This window comes from Callithrix jacchus, chromosome 2 (assembly GCF_049354715.1).
Source record: "Callithrix jacchus isolate 240 chromosome 2, calJac240_pri, whole genome shotgun sequence".
Classification (NCBI taxonomy): Eukaryota; Metazoa; Chordata; class Mammalia; order Primates; family Cebidae; genus Callithrix; species Callithrix jacchus.
The window spans coordinates 79,411,809-79,435,293 of record NC_133503.1 but is presented as its reverse complement, the minus strand read 5'-3'; the positions used below and the strand labels follow the sequence as shown (position 1 = coordinate 79,435,293).

The following is a 23,485-nucleotide window of genomic DNA, read 5'->3' as shown; positions in this document are numbered from 1 at the left end:
AAGGCTAAGGGAGCATTGCAGTAGTACCATGGAAAGATGACTGCAACAGCTTAGTGCTAGCAGCACTAGAGAGAGTGGATGAATCTAGGAGCTAAAGAAAAAAAATGAGAAACATGGACACAGGAAGGAGAAAAAATTCACACTGGGGCCAGTCATGGGGTGGGGGATGAGGGGAGAGTATTAGGAGAGATAGTTAAAGCATGTGGGGCTTAAACCCTAGATGACGGGTTGATAGATGCAGCAAACCACCATGGCACACGTATATCTGTGTAACAAACCTACACATTCTGCATATGTATCCCGGAAATTAAAGTTAAAAAAAAAAAAAAGCCATGACTTGACTACTGGTTGGCTGTGAGTGATAAAAAGATGCATGAGTCAAGGATGACTTCTTAGGCTGCTGGTTTGAGTGTTTGGGTGAATGACAGTGACTCTCACTTACCTGTGGAATCCTGAGGAAGGTCCTTATTTCCTAAACATTTAGTCACTAATGGCTAAAAATGAAGCACTGAGAGTGTCACATATTTAGCTTAAGTCTTTCTGTAAATACATATATTGAGATATAATTTACATACAAAACACTTCGCCATCATTAAGTGTACAATTTGAACGATTTGTGAAAAATATATGCACTTGTATAATGAGTACCCTAATTGTGATAAAGAAGATTTTCATAACCTGAAATAGTTCCCTCATAGCTCTTTTCCCTCTTTGCCTCCAAGACCTTCCCTAGCTCCTGGCACTGAACTGCTTTAATTACTTCAGTATTGTCTTTTCTCCACTTTCATGTAAAGGGAAGCTTCTTTCATTTAGAATAATGCTTTTGTGATTTGTCCATTTTTGCTTGCATCAGTAGTTCATTTCTTTTTATGGCTGAATTATATTCTGCAATTTACTATAATTTGTTTATTCATCAGTTTATGGACATGTAGGTTGTTTTAGTTTGGGGCCATTATAAATAAAGCTGACATAAAATTCACATGAAAGTCTTGTGTATATGCATATTAATTTTTATTGGGTAAATATTTATGAATTGTGTTAGTGAGTTGTTGGGTAAATGTGCATTTAAGAATCATAAGAATCTGTCAAACTGTTTTCTAAAGTGTTTATACTATTTTCCATTCACACGAACGATCCATGAGAGTTTCAAGTGTTCTGCATCCTTGCAAACATTTTGTGATGTAGATAATTGTTATTCACACTAATGTGTGTCTAGTGTTATCTCCTTGTGGGTTCAATTTGCATTCAATGTGCATTGTTCTAGTTACTAATAATGTTGGCTACCTATATACAAAAATATGAACCTTGATGTTTATCTTATTTCATTTACCAAAATTAGGACAAAATGGATGATAGCTGTAAATTTAAGAGTGAAAATTTTAGACCTAGAAAAAAAGTAGAAATAAAGGATTTGATCTTGGCTTAGAAAGAACTTCTTAGAAAACCAAAAAGACATTCTATAAAGAACAAATTAATAAACTGGACTTCATCAAAATTAAAAACTTTTGGTTTTTAAGATGTCATTTAGTAAATAAAAAGCAAGATACACATTAGGAGAAAATACTGACAAACTATGTATCTATCTGTCAAAGGATTTTACTGAGAATATCTACATACAGTCATGCAACACTTAGTGGTGAAAAACTACTTTTGTTTTTTGGAGACAGAGTTTCGCTCTTGTCCAGGCTGCAGTGCAATGGCACAATGTCAGCTCACTGCAACCTCTGCCTCCCAGGTTCAAGTAATTCTCCTCCTCAGCCTCCTGAGTAACTGGGATTACAGGTGCCCACCACCATGCCCAGCTAATTTTATATATTTTTAGTAGAGACAGGGTTTCATCATGTTGGCAAGGCTGGTCTCGAACTCCTGACCTCAGGTGATCAACTCATCTTGGCCTCTCAAAGTGCTCAGTGCTGGGATTACAGAGGTGAGCCACAGCACCTGGCCGAGGATACATTTTGAGAAATGCATCATTAGGTAATTTCATTGCTGTTTAAACATCATAGAGTGTTCTTACACAAACCTAAGTGATGTAGCCTACAACACACTTAGGCTGTATCGTATAGCCTATATCTCCTATGCTGTAAACCTGGACAGCATGTACTGTACTAAACACAGTAGGCAATTTTAAAATAATCCTAAGTATTTGTGTATCTAAACACACCTACATGGAAAGGTGAAGTAAAAATATAATATTATAATATTATGAGATCACTGTCATATATGTGTTCTGTTGTTGTCTAAAATGCCCTTATATGAAGTACATAACTTTATATGTCTTTTTGTTTGCATAGGTTTTGATGAGAAGTTTGCTGTCATTCTTAACTTTGTTTCACTAGATAATGTGTCTTTTTTCTCTGGTTGCTTTTAAGATGTTCTATTTCTTTTCTGCTTTTAGCAATTTGTTTAAGATATGCCTTTCATAGATTTATTATGTTATGTTTGCATAGATACATTAAAGTTTTGATCAAATTTGGAAATGTTTCAGCCATTATTTTTTCAAATGGTTTCTTTTCCCACTTCCACTTCTCCTCTTCTAAAACTCCAGTTACTCATATACTATATGTTTTGTTATTATCTCACAATTCACCAACCCTCCAGTCAATTTGTCTTATCTTTTTCTCTCTACGTTTCACTTTGTATAATTTCTTTTGCTATGTCTTCAAGTTCACTGATCCTTTTTTTGGCAGTATCTACTTGGCTGTCAATACCACCCAGTATGTTTTACATTTAAAATATTGTATTTTCCATCTCTATAATTTCAAATTGGGTCTTTTTATGTCTTTCGATCTAGTTCACGCTTTCCTCTATCTTCATATACATTTACAGCATATCTGGAATAGTTGTTTAATGTTTTTGTTGGGTCATTTTAATACTTCTGATATTTTATAGCTTTTGTCATGTCTGTACTTGTTTTTACTAAGAGAACTTTCTTTTTGTTATGGGTCCTTTTTTTTTCATGCTTGGAATTTATAATTGGATGGCAGAGAATGAAAACTTTACACTGTTGTTGTTGTTTTAAAATATTATTATTCCTAGCCACGTGTGGTGTCACATGACTGTACCCTAGCACTTTGGAAGGCTGAGGCAGATGGACTGCTTGAGCCCAGAAGTTTGAGACTGACCTGGGCGACATGGTGAAACCCCATGTCTACTAAAAATACAAAAATTAAGTGGGCATGGTGGTGTATGCCTGTAGTCCCAGCTACTCAGGAGGCTGAGGTAAGGGGATTTCTTAAGCCCAGGAGGTCAAGATTGCAGTGAACCATGATTGTGACACTGGACTTTAGCCTGGGTCACAGAGTGAGACCCTGTCTAAATGAAAAAGTATATAAAATTATTATGATTCATTTAAATAAAATAAACCTTTTTCTAGTAGGAAATTAAATTACTAGTAAGCAGATGAACCATTTTGCAACTCTCTTTTAAGCCTTGCTGATATAGTCCCAAATGAAACCTTACTTATAAGGTTATGAGGTTACTTATAAGGTTAATTTAATTTTATTCCTAAGCAGATGCTTTTCTAAGAACATTATCTAATACCTCTTATATTATGATGACCTTCCATTTTAGCCAGTAGGAACTCATCACACTTGGACTATTGTTTGGCTTCTAATGTTTTATGCCTCTCCCTCCTGCCACTCCCTCTATGCTGTGGGTGGTTTCTTCACATGCATGTAGAAATCAGAACACAGACAATTAATTCAGAGTTTTTTTCAACAAACATCCAGAATTCTCCCTTTCTCTCTCTGTCATAGCAAACACTAGAGACATCCCAATTGGTTTAATTTACACAATTCTGACCAAAAAAATTAAAATTGATCAAACTTTCCACCTGATGGCTGCCAAAACCATTGCACCCAGCTCAACTACAAACAAGAGCAGAGCTTTCAATGGAAATTTTAAATCAGTGATATCAAAACACTGAAGCACCCCTTTGATGAATTGTAAAAGGAGATGGAATGTGGCTTCAGCAGTACAATCCTGAAGACAAAGCACAATCAAAGCAATGGCTACCAAGAGAGGGAAGTAGTCCATTCAAAGCAGAAGCAGACCAGTTAAGAGCAAAGGTCATGGCAACAGCTTTTGAGATGTTCAAGCAATTTTGCTTGTTGACTTTCTGGAGGGTCAAAGAATAATAACATCTGCTTATCATAAGGTACTTTGAGAAAGCTAACCAAATCTTGAGCAGAAAATCTCTGGGAAAGCTTCACCAGAGTCCTCCTCCACCATGACAATGCTCCTGCTCAATCCTCTCATCAAACAGGTCAATTTTGTGAGAGTTTTGATGGGAAATGATTAGGCATCCAAATTGCAGTCTTGATTTGGCTCCTTCTGACTTTGTTTCCTAATCTTAATTTTTAAAAGGCATTCAATTTTCTTCAGTTTATAATGTAAAAAAGACTGCACTGACATGGCTAAATACCCCAGAACATGTAGTTCTTTAGGGATCGAGTAAGAGGCTAGTCTCATGGCTACAAAGGTATCTTGCACTTGATGGAGCTTATGTTAAGAAATAAAGTTTCTATTTTTTTATTTTTACCTTTTACTTCCATTTTTTACATACTTTTTGAAGTACCCTTGTAATTTATGGCTGGGGGCAGACAATGATCGTTTTTAAACTATGTCCACAAATTCTTTGATATTTCTCTGTTTAAATGTGGGTTGGACTTCGTGACTTGTTTTTTATGATGAGAATATGATAGAAGTTGTGGCATGTCAGTTTCAAGATTAGGTTTAAAAAGACCATGGCTTTTATCTTGTGTGGTCTCTCTACCAGATCATTTATTCTGAGGGAATGCATGTAATGAGCAGCCCTATGGGAAAACCTGTGTAGCAAGTTGCAGAGCTTCCTGCCAACAGCCATGTGAGTTTGAAAGCAGAGCCTCTTCTTCTAGTTAAGTCTGCTGAAACTATAGCTCTGGCCAAGAGTTTGACCGCAAACTTGTAAGAGAGCCTGAATCAGAAATACCTGGGCTTATCTGGTCTTGGATTCCTGACTCTCACAAAGTATGTGAGATGATAAATGTTTGTTGTTTTAAACTGCTAAGGTTATTACGTAGCAACAGATAATTGATTCACTCTCTGTGTAGTTCCCTCCTTTCTGGTACTCTGCCTATAAATTCTAGTGTCTTTCTCTGCCTCCTCAACTCAGCTTGTCTTCAGGGCTTTGTTTGGCTTTCTACTCTCTGTGCTAAGGCCTGGAACTGCCTCCTGGTAGTAAGCTGGGGAAATTGTAGTGATCACTTCATTTACTTCTCTTCTCTCATAAGTCACAACCCTAGCCTGCCTATTGTCTGATGTCGAAAAACCATTATTTTATATACCTTTCCTGTCTTCTAATTCCTTAAGGTGAGAGTTAACTATGGTTCCTATATTCCATTACAGCCAGAAGGCACTTAAGACTTGATGTCAGTTTAGATGTGAGTTCTACTGGGAGTTGGTGTCTTCTTGGAACTCAGTGAAAGGACTCTTTGTATTTTCTCAAGATGGTAAGAATGGGGTGGGGTGGATTTAAGATTAGCTTAGGTTAATTTTAACCTAGGGTAAAATTAGATTGTGAGAGGCTTAGTACTAATGAGTGAAGAGAATAAGAGGGAGTTGACCCCATCAAAGCCAACTTGCTATATGGAGAAGCCTAGGTTCTAAAAGGCAATATGTGAGCACCAAAACTGTTGGTCCCACTACTCTGATGCTTTGTCATTTAACTCTTCCCCTTCTGCCCTTATTCTGAGAACACAAAAGCAGTGCTCTGTTGGTGCTAGCTACCATCTGGTGACATATGTAGTGATCTGTCTTACCAACATATTTTTCCCAGCTGCTCTTTTCTTTCCTCTAAGGTTGGTAATGCACACACATGCCTCAGTCCTGCCTTTTCTTCTCTGTTTCACCAGACACAGTTTACTCAACTGCAAATTAGGCTAGTTCATTCTTTTATATACACAGGTACTCAAATTCACTTTAACTGATGTTCTTACTTGCACATCTAAGTCTCTCCTAGAGCACAAAAATTCCCCACACATTTCTCTCTTAAGCTTGTTCATTCTGTAAGCCGGTTAAATCATGTAGTTAGTGGCTAATCACCAGCAGAGCCAGTGTTGTAACTCCTGATCAAGGAATTATAACTAGAACAAGATACCATAAATAAATCAGTTTCTATCACCTTCTAAAGCATCATGGAGAATTTCCTGGTAATTTCTGAACCTATTCAGTGTAAATCCTTGAATTAGTCAGGGTGATGTAATTAACGATATATAAAAAGAATCATTCCTACCTTTCAGAAACACTGATAGTCTAGTAGGAGAAATAAGTACATAAGTCATTAAAACCCAAATGACTTTTAAATGCCTCTAAACATATGTAAATAAATTATAACAGTATTTCAAAAGGGAACAAAGAGAAGAGTTGTCTGGGAATTAGACAAATCTTTCCATAACAATTAATATTAACCTTTACCATAAGGGATTGTTAGAGATTATATATTAGTAATAAAAAAAGTTAGGCAGCAATGCAAACTTACACTGGTAACCTGTGGTTTTGAGTATATTTAACTTAGTTATACAACTCATTTATTTTAATAAAATGAATGTACTCTAATAAATATATACAATTTAATATGCATTATACCTTCAGTTCTACTTTTTGTTGTTGTTTCACAATTATGTTTGAGAAATGTGTTAAGACTCATCTCCTAGTGGAGGTGTTTCATTGAAATTAGCTTTCAATCTTAATAGCTTGCTATACTCAAAAAGTAAACTGCTTCTGATTTTTTGCCTAGCTTTAAATCTGTATAATCAAGTCTCATGAAAAGAAGCATTTAAGTTTCTAAGTAACCCAGATAATTCTTGAGCATCTGGAAACCCACACCTTAGTTACTCTAGCATTAGGTATTTTATAAGATAGGGGTTAGAGGCAGATCACTCTTGACAAACTCACCTAGAGTGTTTTTGCCTTTGTTTCTAAACTCTGGACAACTCAAAGAAAGTATTCTAGGACCCAGCTAATTCAAACAATGGCTTTCCTTTGAAATCAGATCGTCTGCTTCCCTTAAAGGCATAGTAGTCACCTTTGACACAAGGAACAGAAGGTAAAACAACAAAGGATGTGGTGAACTAACCTCAGTGCTGGAATTTTCTTAAAAAACTGATTTGCATTACTTCTCATTTCTAAGTGTCCGGCCTAGTCCAGAGGATGCAAATGGCAGTTCAGATCAATCATCCTTAAATCTGATGTGAACGCTTTGATGTTGCTGACATGTTGGAGACATGTGGAAAGGGGAGTAGGTACCATAAAGAGAGCTGCAACAAAGAAATATGTTTGGGGTTGAATTGCCCCCAAAGAGGGCAGGAACAGCAAAAATATATTTTTTATGTACACGTAAAAAGTACAGAAGGCAAAATAATCTCACCTGATCTGAGATCTTTAGAATATAATGTTTAATATTGATTTCCTTATTCTTACGCCTGTTAGTACTCTGTGTGTGTGTGTGTGTGTGTGTGTGTGTGTGTGTGATGGGGTGGGGGAAGGAAAGAAACTGATAGTGCTGATGAATGGGGAGCTAGAGATAATGAAGGAAAAAAGGCTCTAAAATGTAAGTGTGGCTACTGTCCTGGGAACCTTTAAAGCACATTCCATGACGAATTACATTATCTCCGGGCTTAGAAAATTCCGACAGACAAAGATGGAAGACAAATCAAAAGCCTTTGGTAAATGAGGTTTCAGCTTTGTGCTCAAGTCTGCACTAATGTTTGCTTTGTGTGATGTATGAATGTGACAAAAAGAGGAGCTGGAGTGAAGAGTGGGATGGGAAGGGGGAGGTGCTTCTACCTGCACACACCTCAGCAGACTGGTGGAGGGCAGGGGAGGGATGCAAATCAGGCCTTCCCGAGTGGCCAATCAATAGTCAGGTGAGGGATTTTGGGTCCCCACCCCATTTCAACCGGCATTTGAGCACGTGCATGGTGTTCTGGGACCTTTGTCCCACAAAGTCACGCTTGGCGGGCACCCCTTGGTCCCTTTTTCTGGTCAGATGTGCTTGATTCTTTTCTGCTCTACACCCCACGTCGCTAGTCCTGTCTTCCCATCTCCCTACTCATTCCCTCCCGCGCCGCTGCGGGTGAGAGACTTCAGCGTTGCATCCCAAGAAGCTTGAGAAGTGTGCGGAGCTTGGCACACCAAGTTGCTGAGACTGTGACACCAGCCTCCGCCCGTTCTGCGCGGGTGCAGGCAGCGAGCCTCGGCTCGGACACCACAGCTCTACTGCCTGCGCCGGGCAGTCCTCCGCCTGTCCAGAGGCAGCACTACCGGATCTCTGCCGGCTGTGGGTCTGTCTCGTGGGGCTCCAGCACTAGCCAGCTCGGCCTTGGAAACTCCTGCAGCGTCCAGAACACAGAAAATAGACTCACCACCTAATTCGCCAGGGAGCTCGAGCGCTGCGGGGCCGCGGGGCTCTCTCCCCGCTCCTCCCCCCACCCGACCCCACCCCACCCCCTCCAGGGCTTCAGCAGCCTCCTGGAGTCGCACAGTCTACCCCCGAACACCCCCTCCCCTAGCAGACAAAGGGCCTGGGCAAATTTGCCGCCGGGCCTCCTGGCGCTCCGGGGAGGCCGCTGCGCCCGGAGTGGATCTTGCGCTGGAGGCGTGCGCCCGGCGAGAAGCCGCGGCCACTGGAGCGCAGTATGGGGAAGAACCGCGAGATGCGCCTGACTCACATCTGCTGCTGTTGCCTCTTTTACCAGCTGGGGTTCCTGTTGAATGGGATCGTTTCAGGTAATTTCTTCCATGACTTTCTCGCTTCTTTTCCAGCCATCCCAGCAGAGATCACGAACGTACCGGTAGGCAGGGCTGGTGCAACCGGTGCACTGAGAGCAGGGCTCAGTGGGTAGCAATAAAAATGAGCTTGAGGTGCGGGTTAAGGGGTCAAGTTCGGAAATGAAGCGCACTTCTGCCAGCTTCGTTTTAGCCGTATGTGGAATAGTTTCCTTCTAATTAGAGCGGTAATATTTGCAAAGGTACGTTTACAGTACCTAGAGGAAATAATTTAATCCTGCTGGAGTCTTTGCACCGGTTTTCTTTTCAACAGTGAAGTGCAGTCAGCAAACTTTGAGTCCTCTCTCCCCTGCCCCCAATATAATCTTACTTTTACTCTGAAAATGCTAGAGTCTGTAATCTGATCGCAAGGCTTCGGGGGGTTGCAAAGAGTTTCGGGGGCTAGACGGGTGGTCTCCATCATATTCAACGCGAGCGCCCTGTATCTATGGATTGTGAGCTTGGAAATGTTTGTGCTACTGGAACCGCAGCACTTTAAGCCCCGCACTTCTGTCTGCCCCGCCCGCAGAGCTGCAGTTCGCCCCCGACCGCGAGGAGTGGGAAGTTGTGTTTCCTGCGCTCTGGCGCCGGGAGCCTGTGGACGCGGCTGGCGGCAGCGGGGGCAGCGCGGACTCGGGCTGGGTGCGCAGCGTTGGGGGCGGTGGTAGCGCCAGGGCTCAGGCTGCCGGCAGCTCGCGCGAAGTGCGCTCTGTGGCTCCGGTGCCTCTGGAGGAGCCCACCGAGGTCCGGTCAGAGTCCCGGCTCCGGCCCCTGGCGCCGTCGGAGGGAGAGGAGGACGAGGAGCTAGAGTCTCAGGAGCTGCCGCGGGGATCCAGCGGGGCTGCAGCCTTGTCCCCGGGCGCCCCGGCCTCGTGGCAGCGGCCGCCTCCCCCGCAGCCGCCCCCGTCCCCGCCCCCAGCCCAGCTTGCAGACCCGGATGGCGATGAAGTGTTGCTGCGGATCCCGGCATTCTCTCGGGACCTGTACCTGCTGCTCCGGAGAGACGGCCGCTTCCTGGCTCCGCGCTTCGCAGTGGAACAGCGGCCAAATCCCGGTCCCGGCCCCACGGGGGCAGCATCCGCCCCGCACCCTCCCGCGCAGGACGACGCAGGCTGCTTTTACACCGGAGCTGTGCTGCGGCATCCCGGCTCGCTGGCCTCTTTCAGCACCTGTGGAGGTGGCCTGGTAAGCCCTTCTTTCCCTAGCTTTCCGTTTTCCCCTGCTGCTCCTTTTCTTGCCCCATAGATCTGGATGGTTGGCATGCACTTTCTCCCCTTTCAGCCTGCTCCATTTGAGCGTCCTAGACTACATCCTCAGGTGTCTGTATCATTTGTCTCCCATGGAACATCTCCAGAGCAGTTACGTGAATCGGAGGTCTAATTGGATGGATAAATGCCCTTCTCCTTTCAGATGGTTATGTCTTTCGAAACTACGTGAAACTGCCTTTCTGTAACTTCTTTCCAATAGTTCAACTTCTTTCTGTTCTCTAGGGTTTTCTAAACTAAGCCCGCCACGTGATGTCTTTTAGGAACTCGAAAGACAACCAGTCGGCTCACTGATGAATCTCCTCCGTGTTTGCCCCTCACTGTCAGTTCCTCATCTGTTATCTTAGAGCTTTTTCATGTCCTACTTCCAAGTTGCAAGAATAATTCTATAGGGAATTAATTTGACAGCTGTATAGAATTTAAACACAACAACAGCCATCCTGGACACCTGTTCACTGTTCCTGTGAAAGATAGGGGTTGGGAAGGACTCATCAGAGAGACTGGAGCTGATGAGTAATGGGTGACATTAGAATCCAATCCCTGTTCAAAGGGTTATGGTTCTGTGATTTACATTTCATTGACAGTAGTTTCTTTTCTTTTTCCACTCTGTGGAGGAAAGGAGCAAGGTGGAGAGCCTTGTTAAAAGGACTGTTGGAATGGAAAGCTAAAGCCATTCGCTCTGTCAGTGAAGATTATCATTTAATTTTTCTCCCTCTGTCAAGACTCGGGTTGGGACAAGTGTCTATAAGTTGGCCTTAGCGCGTGTGTGTGTGTGTGGTCAAATATGCATACATAAAATTTTCTATTTTAACCGTTTTTAGGTGTACAGGTATGTGACGTTAAGTACATTCAGATTGTTGTGCAACACCACCATGGCCTTTACTATTAAGGGGTTTAAGACAAAACTCATAAAATATAAAAAATATCCTTGTGATTTGTGGCTTCATTTTGCTGTTCATAGCGAGCCATTGAGGAAATCCACAAGAACTTACATGGAAGCAACCTGCTCATTTAGAGTAAATCCAACAGCAGTGGATAGCAGAACATATCAGCAAAATCAAAGCCACCCAAAACCACCCCCCGCCACCCAAGATCCCATAGTCAAATGATGTAAATTGTTGGACAGGGCTCATAATGATGAATATTCAAATATGGGCATTTTGAGACAGTGCAAAAAAATGGCATGGAAAAATTACAAGAAAAGCTTTTATAAAAAGGTTTTCTGTGGAACTGATATTTGAACATTTCACTGGGGAAAACATTTTGTGGAGATTTCATTGTCCACTAGGTTTTGGCCAGAGATGAAATAATCACATATAGAAAGTTGCTGGTGTGGTAGGAGCAATGGGGAATAAAGCATTTCACTGTGTTGAAATGTGCACTTTTGGTCAGATTTTCCAAATGACCTATTCCTTCTCTCCATACTTAAGGAAGCAAAGTTAGAATTATAAGTAGGTTTTTCATAGACTGAATAGGAGTTTGACATACCTCCCTGTTTATCATGTTGGACTTTTACTCACTTTTCCTATTAGCCACATATGTATATGTTCTGAACTGGGAAGTCTTTGTTATTGAGGAAAACTGCCATTGCCAGCAATACAGTGTTAGGAGTTAGATTTTCAGTAAAAAAGTTAAGCAAATAGCCAAGAAGGGTGGGTTTGTTACTCTAGACTCTAACATGCCAGCCCTTTTCCCTTATGAGCTGGTGGAGAGAGTTGTTATCTGTACTCTGGAAGAGGTCTGTTCCCTGATGATAGACAAGCTCCTTATCATTTTAGGCTTCAGTTTCCATAAGTAAAATGAGAGAATTAGATGATTTAATTTAAAAAATGGATGATGGGATTAAACTTCTGTTGGATATTTAGTGTATTATAGGTCTTGTGTTAGAGGCTAGAATGTTCTGCCTTTTAGGGGCTCACAAATTAAGAGAAATATATCATGTATAGGTGGAAATGACACAAGTAGTCACAAGACAGGACAAACCAGCACAACAAATCAAATGTTTTGCTAAGGTAAAAATCCCTTGGGAGAGGTGGGGAATGCTTCCCAAAGCAGAAGTTTAACTGAATTTTAAACCATGGAGAGGATTCTGCCAGGCAGAAAAGAAAGCTGGAGTGTTGTAGGTAGAGGGAGGAGACTGAATGGAGGTGTGAAAATGCAGGACCTGTCAAGGGAATGAAAAAGAATATCTCCTATGACTAGGCCCGAAGATGCAATAGAGAGAAATGATCTTAAAAAGTCTAGAGATCAGACTTCAAAAGCCTTATCTGCTAGAATATGGGCTTCTTCTAACTGTGAATATTCGTAGAACTACATTCCTGTTCTTTATATCTCTAGAATTCTGTGATCCTGTAATTCTAATGTGAGGAATCATGATACATTTATACAGAGATGGTGTATCATTTATAAATGCAACTGCCATTAGTTTGCAACAATTATTGTCTTCTAATGGGAAGCTTTCTTATTGTTAGTTGCAGAGAAGAGGGTAGATCATTAACTGTACCTTCCCTTCCCCTCTCTTGGTAGTAAGTTTTGCCTACTGGTACCTGAGCTTTTCAACATCTTTGGATTATACATATTTAAAAGGATCCAAAAGTCTCTACCAAAGAAACTAGATCGTCAGCTATCCAGTAAGATTGACCAATTTACTCTCTAGGTAATACTCTTACTTGTGTTATTAAAGGAAAAGTACCAAAAGGGAGATTTTGGATAGAGGGGCAAGGGCTGCCTCTTCAAAGTTTTTAATGTTTCTAGATCTCATATCTGGATTGCTCTCTATATAAAATCTACGAATTATACTTATATATCTAGCAATTGAGCTATGAAGTGCTATTATTTCTCTTTGTACTGATTAGTATAGGATTGAATAACAATCTTATTTGAGCCATATATTAGATCTTATAAGCATATAAATATACTATGACTAATCAATTAATTATGTATTAACTTATGACTAGGGCATTTTGCAGAAATAGAGAATACAAAAAGATGAAGCAGTCTTAATATATTTCATGGGGCTCTCACCCTAGCTTACCAGTTATTGATGTAAACAGGGAAATACAATAGGTTGAGTTATGTGAAAATATAGGTATGCCATGAGTGCACTGATGGTACTGTTTTGTTCATCTCTTTTCAGTTTCAACACATTATAAGATACCTACTTTTTAGTAGGCACTCAGTAAAAATCATTGAACAACATCTGAAGTACTTTATGATATTTTAAAATTATCTTTAAAATTTAAAACACACAAAAGCAACAAATTAAATTCCATGAAACTGTGTAACAATTATATTTGCTCAAAGTTAACACAATGCTTTTTTGCTAAAAACATACTTGTAAGCAGTAGGCCAAAATAAACTCGATTAGTACATATCTGGCCTATGTGTTTTTTAAATGGACTATTGACATGGCAGACTACTGATTTTTTCTAGATGATGAGGTGTGGATACTAAAACAAATGCCACCTTTTCCTACTTAAATTAAGAGTTTACTAAAACTAATGTCACCTTTTCTTATTTAAGAGTTTTATACAGTAGTTCTTTTGATTAGCTTTTGATACAGAATTTGGAGGCTTCTCAAAATTGAATTATTTTTCTCTTATTTGCATTATAGTATTCTATGCTGTGGACAATTTTGAACAATTAAATATTTTTGTGACTCCCCTTTAGATGAGGCACTATTTCAGTTAGCAGTGTGAAAGCTGGTGTCAGGGCAGGAACAAGTAAGGGGAAATAAACACATAACAAGGAGAACAAGTGGAATCAATCAACATCCAAATGAAAAAATTAAGACTACAGACTGACCACATATATCTACTTTCTTCATTCAAGCAAAATCTTAGGAATGATAGAAAAGATATTCTAAATAAATAGAAAGCAGTATTAGAAGAGAATGTCATCAGGACTTCAGATATTTTGAATATCTCCTGAAAGACTGAAACAGTTTGGCTTGGATTAAGGGAAACATGTAGTCATTAGAAAACATCTGTGAATGGCAGGAGCCATGCCAGAAGTGCTGCTGTACATGCAGGGAAAGGCAATGCAGTGAGCAGAAAGGTACCCTAGAACAAGGGCAGGGATTGTTTTTTCTGTCATCCCATTCTGCCAAGCACTAGAAGCCACATGTGTGTCACTAACACAGGAACAGGGAACAGAGGCAGAGCTTACCCAGGCATGTGAATGACACCCAGGAAATAGTCTCTACTCTCAAAAACTGAGCTGTTGGCTTCCAGCACCCAGTCAAATGTCCCATCTGTCCCTAACTCAAGAAGAGCTGAGTAATCTGAACTAGGCACAACAGATAGGTGAGCAGAGAAACCAAGAAAATATGAGCTGACACCTAAGAATATTCCATTTTGAAGAAAACCTTGTAAAAAAGTATGTCAAACTCTTGTTAATATTCAAAAGTGAATATTAATACATGAAGCAAAAAATTAATAAATAGAATAACAGAAATCTAATGCTGAGAGGAAAAAGAGCAGGTATATATGAATGGAAAAGAATGCATTTAAAAAAATAAGAAAAAACTGCTATCCTTAAAAAAATTAGATAAAAATGGAACTGAAATTATGTTTTACTTAGAATAAAAACTCAGTAGATGAACTGATAGGTAAATTTATGACATGGAAGATCAAGCCCAGAAACTATCGCAGAGCATAATACAGTGGCCACAAATGAATATTAAAACAAACAAAACAGTTGTGAGCCATGAATCACAGGTCAAGATCAAACATTTCTCTAATCAGAATACATTTTTAAAAATCACTATAAATATTGAATTTTAAAAATACATGCGGTTATACCTTACCTATCAGTTACACTTTGGATGTGAGGCCAGATATTACTTCTTTGAGGGTAGAGGGTAGGTGTGATAAATTGTATTCTGGACAATCCTCGCTCAGCATATATCACAAGCGATTTTCAGTCAGGTTTTCATATTCTGAACTAAAAATAAGAAAAATGCAAAGCAGTTTATGTGTAAAATTCAAAAAAATTGTATTCTTTATTGTTGCTTCATTTCAAAATTATAGCAAAATCTTAAAATAACTTGTTTTTCTAAGCCATATTTTGCACTCAGATTTCACTGGCTTTCATATTTAATATTTAAATATCAATTAAATTATACAATTATAAGAGGAACCTACCTGTTTTCAGACAAATATGGCTGAAATACACTGGCTGAATGATGGAAATAGTTGTGTGCTGTAAGACGAAGTGTCTGCTAGCTATGAGCATTCAGCATGCTGTATGCCTCAGTGACATATTTTCCAGATGGTGTGTGTATACTAGTTGAATTGGTTGATATAACCAAGATTACTTAGGGAGAGGTTAAAGAGACCAGTGATTCTAATTGAAATGGTTAACATAACCAAGGTTCGTTAGGTAGAGGTTAGGAGACTTCTTTTTCTCCACATCAGAAACAAATTTATCAGAGATAAGACACAAACCTTCAGATTAAAAGACCAATCATGAAACTCAGCATGGTATAAGAGGGACCCAAATCTAGATACACAGTGAAGGAATATTAGAAAATCAAAGAGAAAGAAATTCTGCACATTTAATAGAGGAGAGATGATGTACAGTGGGATGTGTGTCAGATCGACTTTGGAGAATTGAATCAGTGATAGTAGGTGTCAGAGGATCAGGTAACATAAGAATTCTGAGGAAGAGTCACTTTAAATTCTGGATTATATGCTCAGAAAAAATATCATTCAAATCTGAGTATAAAGGAAATCATTTAAAAAATTTTAAGAACTCAGACGTTACCACATAGAATCTTCCAAAAGGTAGGCAATGAAAAATCTTCCTCAAATAAGTTTTCTAGTTAGTACTTAGTTTTCCTTCTAGAGGTAACCAGGGTTATCTGCTTAAAGTGTCTGATCTGGAGGTAGTTTATGCATAAACAAATATAAATGCATGTATACATTTATAGCTTTTTTAAACCCATATTGTTTACGCACACACACAAGTGGTATTATCACATTCGAGTGTATAAAGAGATTCCACTTTTCTTTAGTCACGTTACATCTGATTGCAAGTATCTGTTGTTATCTACCTAATCAGTTTGATGTTCCTGGATATTTGATTGAATACAGTATTTCCCTACTAAGAACAATGCTAAATATATAGGATTCTGAGGAAATACTGTTTTGCCTGTAATGTATATCTGTGTTAAATAGCATATTATTGGTAATTTGGAGAGATATTGCTTAATTGCACCCCATATAGATGGTGCCACTGTACAATCTTAGACCAGTGAAGTAGGAGAGTTTCTCTTTCCCATGTCCTCTTACCAGTATGGACGTTATTATTTAAAAATTTGACATTTGTGAAATATAATAGGTAAAATATTTTATCTTAATATATTTTTAATTTACATTTTTTGTTGTTATGGCAAAGTTGAATGTCTTTATATTTTTTATACTCATTTCCTTTCCTGTAGACTTTCCATTCATATCTTTTACTTTTCTTTCTTTCCCTTTCTCTCTCTCCCACCCCACAATGTAAGTCTCACCCTGTTGCCCAGGCTGGAGTGCAGTGGTGCCATCTTGGCTCTCTGCAACCTCCACCTCCTGGGTTCAAGCCATTCTCCTGCCTCAGCCTCCTAAAGTAACTGGAATTACAGGCACCTGCCATGACACCTGGTTGATTTTTGTATTTTCAGTAGAGATGAGGTTTTGCCATGTTGGCCAGGCTGGCCTCAAAATCCTGACCACAGGTGATCCTCCTGCCTCAGCCTCCCAAAGTGCTGGGATTACAGGTGTGAGCCACCATGCCTGGCCATCTTTTACTTATTTTTCTATTATATAGTTTTATTTCTAATTCCAAACGTCTTTATGTATTATATGCCTTATTTTTCTATTACATAGTTTTATTTCTAATTCCAAAGTACTTTAAAAAGAGAAATGTTAATTATAATATATTCTGAGTATAGGAAACTTAGAAAATATACAAAATAAATCATCGGTAATTTTACTATCCAGTGATTAAACAATTAAATTTTTAGTCTTTATGCTGAAAAGGACATAAAAATTTAAAATAAACCTCAATTTTTGGAAGATTTATTGGTAAGCTAGGAAAAGCAAATTTTCTCAAACATCTTTTTTGGTTCATAAGATTGGCACAAATTATGCAGATTGAGACTATCCAATGGACATAACTGGGGAACATTTAGTCTTACATTTTGTAGGAGAATCAATTGATAAAGTCAGTATATACTTTAGTGTAGTATCTATTAAAACATTAAATATGCTCACCCTTTCCAGCAATTCTGCTTAGAGTTGTCAATTTTAGAGAAATATCTATATATATGCAAAAGATTTACATATAAGCCTATTCATTACAGAATTTAGAACTCTCTAAATATTCAGCAGTAATGAACCAGTTATATCTATATATTATGTTGAAGTCCCAGAGAATGAAAATATAGAAGAAATAGTTTTTTGCTTAAAGGCGTTTACAGTTTTGAAGGAACTATTTTATTTGTCTCAACTTCTTATCCCCTTAGAGTTCATCATAGTTCTTTGATTTAGAAAGTGCTCAACCTCTCCTTATTAATGAAATAACTGGTTTTTAAGTGTACCTACCTTTATGGCATTCTATGCATTTCCAGTTTAGTGTTTAGGATGGCATGGATAATATAGTTACATGTGAGAGAAGTTTCTGGATAATGAGAGGAGCAATATGTAGACACATTAGTCTTCATTAAAGAAAGCTATATAGTGAATAAACAGAAATGTCATGCCTATTAAATAAGCTACATTGTACATTAAAAATAAACTATTTAATCATGTGTTAACCTATGTCTTCTTTCTCAGAGAATTAAGACATGGACCAATTTTATGAGAAGAAATTTTATTTGAAGTTTGTTAACTGAATCACAAATATAATTTACTTTTAATTAACGAAGTTCTTTATAGGATCCTGAAAATATTTTTAGGCAACATTAAAAGAGCACATTTTTTACTGAGCTCATGCACAATTGAATGTTTCTGCTTATTTGTGATTACATTTTTACCCCAGATGGTTTTATGTTTTTGTATTTGCAAAAGGAAGAATAATCAGAGGAGTTCCAGGATCCTGGTAGATCGGATCTGTTTTGGAGCAGTGGGAGAAACAGGAGCCCCTCTTGAATTATGATTTGGAGGATTCCTGAAAGGAAGTTTTAAGATTCGTTTTGCAAAATGAAAACCATGATTTGATGCAGAGTGCATTTAGGGTGCAGCTATATTGAGCACATCCATCTCATCATCATTCTAATGCCAAGCCCTAGACTGAGAGAAGTGAGAAAATGGGAGCTTAGCCATTCCAGTGCTACCCAGATATTTTTATAGAATTATTACACGGCAGTGTTGGGAAGGACCTTAGGGATTAGACAGTTTAGTGCCTGCCTTTTCCAAAGAGAGAAACTTGACTTCATCTCATAATTAATGTGCATATATCTGCAATAAATTATTAACTCTTTAGACCCTAACTGATGATCAGGGAATGGTGCTGGTGAGCCCAAGCCCGTTTTGGCATTACTAAATGCTTCTGCTTTTCTATTGCTTTCCACTTAAAATAAATGAGATCTAAACATATTTTTTTTTTTCTTGAGCACATTCAAAGGATAAACGTAAAGATATTTTGCCCTCAACTCTTTTGTAGCCTACTAGCCTCAGCCTGGCTTTACTTGAAATAAGACCACTTCTGCAGTGAGGCTACATCATCAGCCATTTGACCATGTTCCTCGATGTACTGTTTCTTCAAGTGTCATATGTAGATACCAGGATCAAAAGCAGGCAGTGGGATGTATGGACAGGGGTTTTGGTGAGGTAGAGGTAGTTGGTAGAGGTAGTCTCTATTAAAAATAAGGATCTTTAGGAGGCTGAGGCGGGCAAATCAACTGTGGTCAGGAGTTCCAGACCAACCTGACAAACATGGAGAAACACTGTCTCTACTAAAAATACAAAAATTAGCCAGGCATGGTGGCAGGCACCTGTAGTCCCAGCTACTCAGGAGCCTGAGGCAGGAGAATTGCTTGAACCCGGGAGGTGGAGGTTTCAGTGAGCAGAGATCATGCCACTGCACTCCAGTCAAGGCAATTAAAAAATAATTAATATCCCAAATTTAATGTCAAACCTAAAAAATGAATTTAAAAAGAATCCAAGATAAAAATAAGCCTGAGATGGTGGCACATACCTGCAGTTCCAGCTACGCAGGAGGCTAAGGTAAGAGGATCACCTGAACCCAGAAGTTAGAGGCTGCAGTGAGCCATGATTGCACCACTGCACTACAGCCTGGGTGACAGAGTGAGAACTTATCTCAAAAGAATGAAAGAAAGACAAAGAGAGAAAGAGGCGGACAGAGAGGGAAGGAGGGAAAGAAAGGAAAAGAAAGGAAGGAAAAAAGAAGGAAGGAAGGAATAGAGGGAGGGAGGGAGGCAGGAGGGCAAGGCTAGACCCTGTTTCTAAATAAATGAATAAGTAAACAAAAAGAATCCAAGGTAATTTTTTTTTAACTTTTGTTTTAAGTTCAGGGATACATGTTCAGGTTTGTTATATAGGTGAACTCATGTCATGGGGATTTGTTTTACAGATTATTTCATCACCTAGGTGTTAAACCTAGTACCCATTAGTTATTCTTTCTGATCTTCTCCCTTCTCCCACCCTGCACCCTCTAGTAGGTGCCTGTGTCTATAGTTCCTCTCCATGTGCCCATGTGTTCTCATCATTTAGTTCCCACTTATAAGTGAGAACATGTGGTGTTTGATTTTTCTGTTCCTATGTTAGTTTGCTAAGGATTATGGCCTCCAGCCCCATCCAGGTTGCTACAAAGGACATGATCTCATTCTCTTTTATGGCCACACAGTATTCCATAGTGTATGTGTACCACATTTTCTTTATCCAGTCTACCATTAATCAGCATTTAGGGTGATTCCATGCCTTTGCTATTGTGAATAGTGCTGCAATAAGCACACACCTGTATGTCTTTATAATAGAATGATTTATATTTTTTGGATATATACCCAGTAATGGGATTACCAGGTTGAATTGGGTATTTCTGTCTTTAGATCTTTGAGGAATCACCACAGTATCTTACACAGTGGTTGAACTACTTTAAACTGACATCAGCAGTGTACAAGCATTCCTTTTGCTCCACAATGTTGCTGGATCTGTTATTTTCCAACTTTTTAATAATAGCCATTCTGGCTGGTGTAAGATTGTAGGGATCTCATTATGTAAGCTAAAAGTTGAGGGCATCCACTCTAGTGGCTCTGAAACAGAGCTCAAGGTTCTTTACTATTGGATTTGCATCCATTAAACTTCATACCTTAAGGATCTTGCACAAATTTTGCACCTTGTATGCTCTCTTTTGCAAGTTCTAGTAATAGTAAAATTAGATACGACCTGTCCTTACTTAAATAATATCCTCCCAGAAACCAACTGAGATGCTAGTGAGCTAGAAAGGATTCTCTGGATTTAAAATTATTAATCAACAGGCTATACTTGTGAACTAGCTGGAAGATAACACAATGGAACATTCATGCCAGCATGAGTGTTTTTCTACTCTTCAAATCAAAAGAAAACGTAAGTTGAAATCTGCTTCCTTTTCTAGAATCGGGAAATATTAAATAGAAGTAAGTAATTTCAGTCATCAAGAATTTTATATCAGTAGAATTGAAGCAGGAGAATTATTCTAGCTGTTTCTCAGTGTTTATATATTTATATCATTATATTTCTAATAAATATTGTTATATATTTACATATTATCAATTCATATAGAGTATATTACTGTATTTATTATAATAAAATAAAATTTATCAAAAACAAAAGAAGAAATATACCTTCAGACTGAAAGGGACCTACCATACTGCCAAGTTCAGATGTAGACAAAGGAAGACAGAGGCGCATTGTAGTGAAATAGTAGAAAATCAGTGGTCAATGTCCTGTAAAGCTCATTAAAATTAACAGTAAAAAAAAAAAATTAACCTGCTAAGAGCAGTGGACAAACGTGATTATATCAGCTAATCAGATTAATGCATTTGGTCTTTCTCCATTATAAATTGTATTTGAATGTATGTAATAACAACTAAAATGGGATGGGCACATTTCCATTATAAGATTATGATGTTACCACCAAATATTTTTGTCTGGCCAGTTTATAGATAGGCAATTAAGTTACTGACAGAGGAAATTATATATAATTAACATATCTAGGGTGTTTGTGTTGCCTGACTCTGGTTATATTCTTACAGACGAAGTAAATAGAACTTTAAAATTTTATTAAAAGATAGAAGTTCTGAATAATTCATGGAAATAATATTTGTATATAAATATAATTAACACATTTAAAGGTTGAGGAACTTATTGTGGAAATAGCTGTCTGTTTATAGACTTAATTATTTAGTACCCCATTTTGTTTGCTAACATGGGTAATTTCTCTGTAGGTCTCCAGTTAAAATTTTGTCCATTCAACATAGGTGGTTATATTTAGTAATGTTTTAAAGTATATTGAATTGATATTTTAAGATTAAAGTTCCTATGTAGAAGTTTTCCAGGTGCAGCCTAATTATCTCTCATTAGTAAGATACATTCGTGGATATGTCAGGCTGATTTTTTCAGGGTAAATCAGTATTTAAAATGTAAGAAATTAAAAAGGATATTGTGACTGCCTTTTTTTCCAACATCTTTTTTTGAGGTATGATTTACATATCCTAAAATTCACCCAGTTTAAGCGTAAAATTCAGTGGTTTTTAGTTCATTTACAGAATTGTGCACCCATCACAACTTAGTTTCAGAACATTTCCATCAACTAGAAGGGTCCCTCATCCCCATCTGCAGTTACTGCCTTCCTATCTCCAGCCCCAGGCAACCAGTAATCTACTCTGTGTCTCTGTATAGATTTGCCTTTCATATAAATGTAATCATATAAAATTTGCTCATTTATTTCTGTCCTCATTCACTTAGCATGATGTTTTCGAGTTTCATCCAAGTGGTAGCATGTACCTGTAGTTCATTCTTTTTTTCTTCATGGATTATTTCCAATGTCCAGAAATACTGCATTTTGTTTATTCATTCATTAGTTGGTGGGCATTTGGATTGTTTCCATTTTTTGGCTACTATGAATAATGCTACTATAGATATTTGTGTACAAGTCTTTGTGTGGATGGGTATTTTCATGCTTCTTAGGTAGATACCTAGGACTTCAATTACTAGGTCATACAGTACATTTGTTCAATATTTTAAGAAGCTGCCAAACTTTTTTTCAAATTACTATACCATTTTATATTCTCCCCAGTAATGTATGAGGATTCCAGTTTCTCAACATCCTCAACAATACTTGTTTACATACCATAAAAATCACCCGGTTTAAGTGTAAATTCAATGGTTTTTAGTACATTTATGGAATTATGCAATCATCACTACAACTTAGTTTTGGAACATTTCTATCAACTCAAAGTGTCCCTTATACCTGTCAGCAGTCACTCTGTTCTTATCTCCAGCCCCAGGTAACCATTAATGTACTCTGTGTCTCTATTGTGTCTTTTGGATTACTTTTGTGGATGTGCAGTAGTATCTCATGTGGTTTTAATTCTGTTTTCTTAGTGACTAATTATATTGAGCATTGGTTCATGTGCCAGTTCATAGCCATTGTTATATCTGTTATTGTTGGTGAAATGTCTACTCAAAATTTTGCCAACTTTTTATTTAGATTTTTTTTCTACTATTTAGTTTTAAGAGTTGTTTTATACTCTGGAAATAAATATTTTATCAGACATGTGATTTGCTAATGTTTTCTTCCAGTCTCTGGCTATCTGTTCAGTTTTGTAATGGTATCTTTTAAAGCCAATTTTTGAGACTTTTGATAAAAATCCAGTTTATCTTTTTTTTTAGTGGAACATGTTTTTGATGTTGTATCTAAGAACTCAGTGTCTAACCCAAAGTCACAAGGACTTTCTCCTATGTTTTCCTCCGTAATTTCCATAATTTCAAGTTCTACATTCAATTCTATGAGTCATTAGTTTTTGTGTATGATGTAAGAGTATAAATTTTTCACTTTGCTTGTACATATCCAGTGTATCTCAGGACCATTTGTTGAGAATACCATACTTTCCTCATGGAATGCCATAGCATTTTTTTAAAAAGTAAATTGACTGCAAATCTGCAAGTTTATTTTTGAACTGCTTATACTGTTGTTTTTATCTATATTTATCTTCATGTCATTACCATACTGTATTGATTTATGTCACTTAAGTATTTTCTGAATGTGGGAAATTTAAGTTCTTTAACTTTGATTTTCTCTTTTCAAAATTTTTCTGGCCAGCCAGGCAAGGTGGCTCATGCCTGTATCCCAGCACTTTGGGAGGCCGAATTAGGTGGATCACCTGAGGTCAGGATTTTGAGACCAGCCTGGCCAATATGATGAAATCC

The 23,485-nt window shown here is 38.1% G+C and overlaps 1 protein-coding gene across 5 annotated transcripts in view; it reads left to right on the top strand.

The window, feature by feature from the left end:
- The first annotated feature begins 8,094 nt into the window (after nt 1–8,094).
- ADAMTS19 (ADAM metallopeptidase with thrombospondin type 1 motif 19) overlaps nt 8,095–23,485 on the top strand; it is a 266,721-nt gene continuing 251,330 nt past the window's right edge. For 4 of the 5 annotated variants that reach the window (XM_002744633.6, XM_035290949.3, XM_078364938.1 and 1 more), the window contains exons 1-2: nt 8,095–8,769; nt 9,338–9,993. In XM_002744633.6, the coding sequence (XP_002744679.3) occupies nt 8,679–8,769; nt 9,338–9,993 (747 nt within the window). In that variant the 5' untranslated portion in view covers nt 8,095–8,678. The remainder of the gene's footprint in view (nt 8,770–9,337; nt 9,994–23,485) is intronic. The other variant, XM_078364939.1, reaches the window with a different exon arrangement.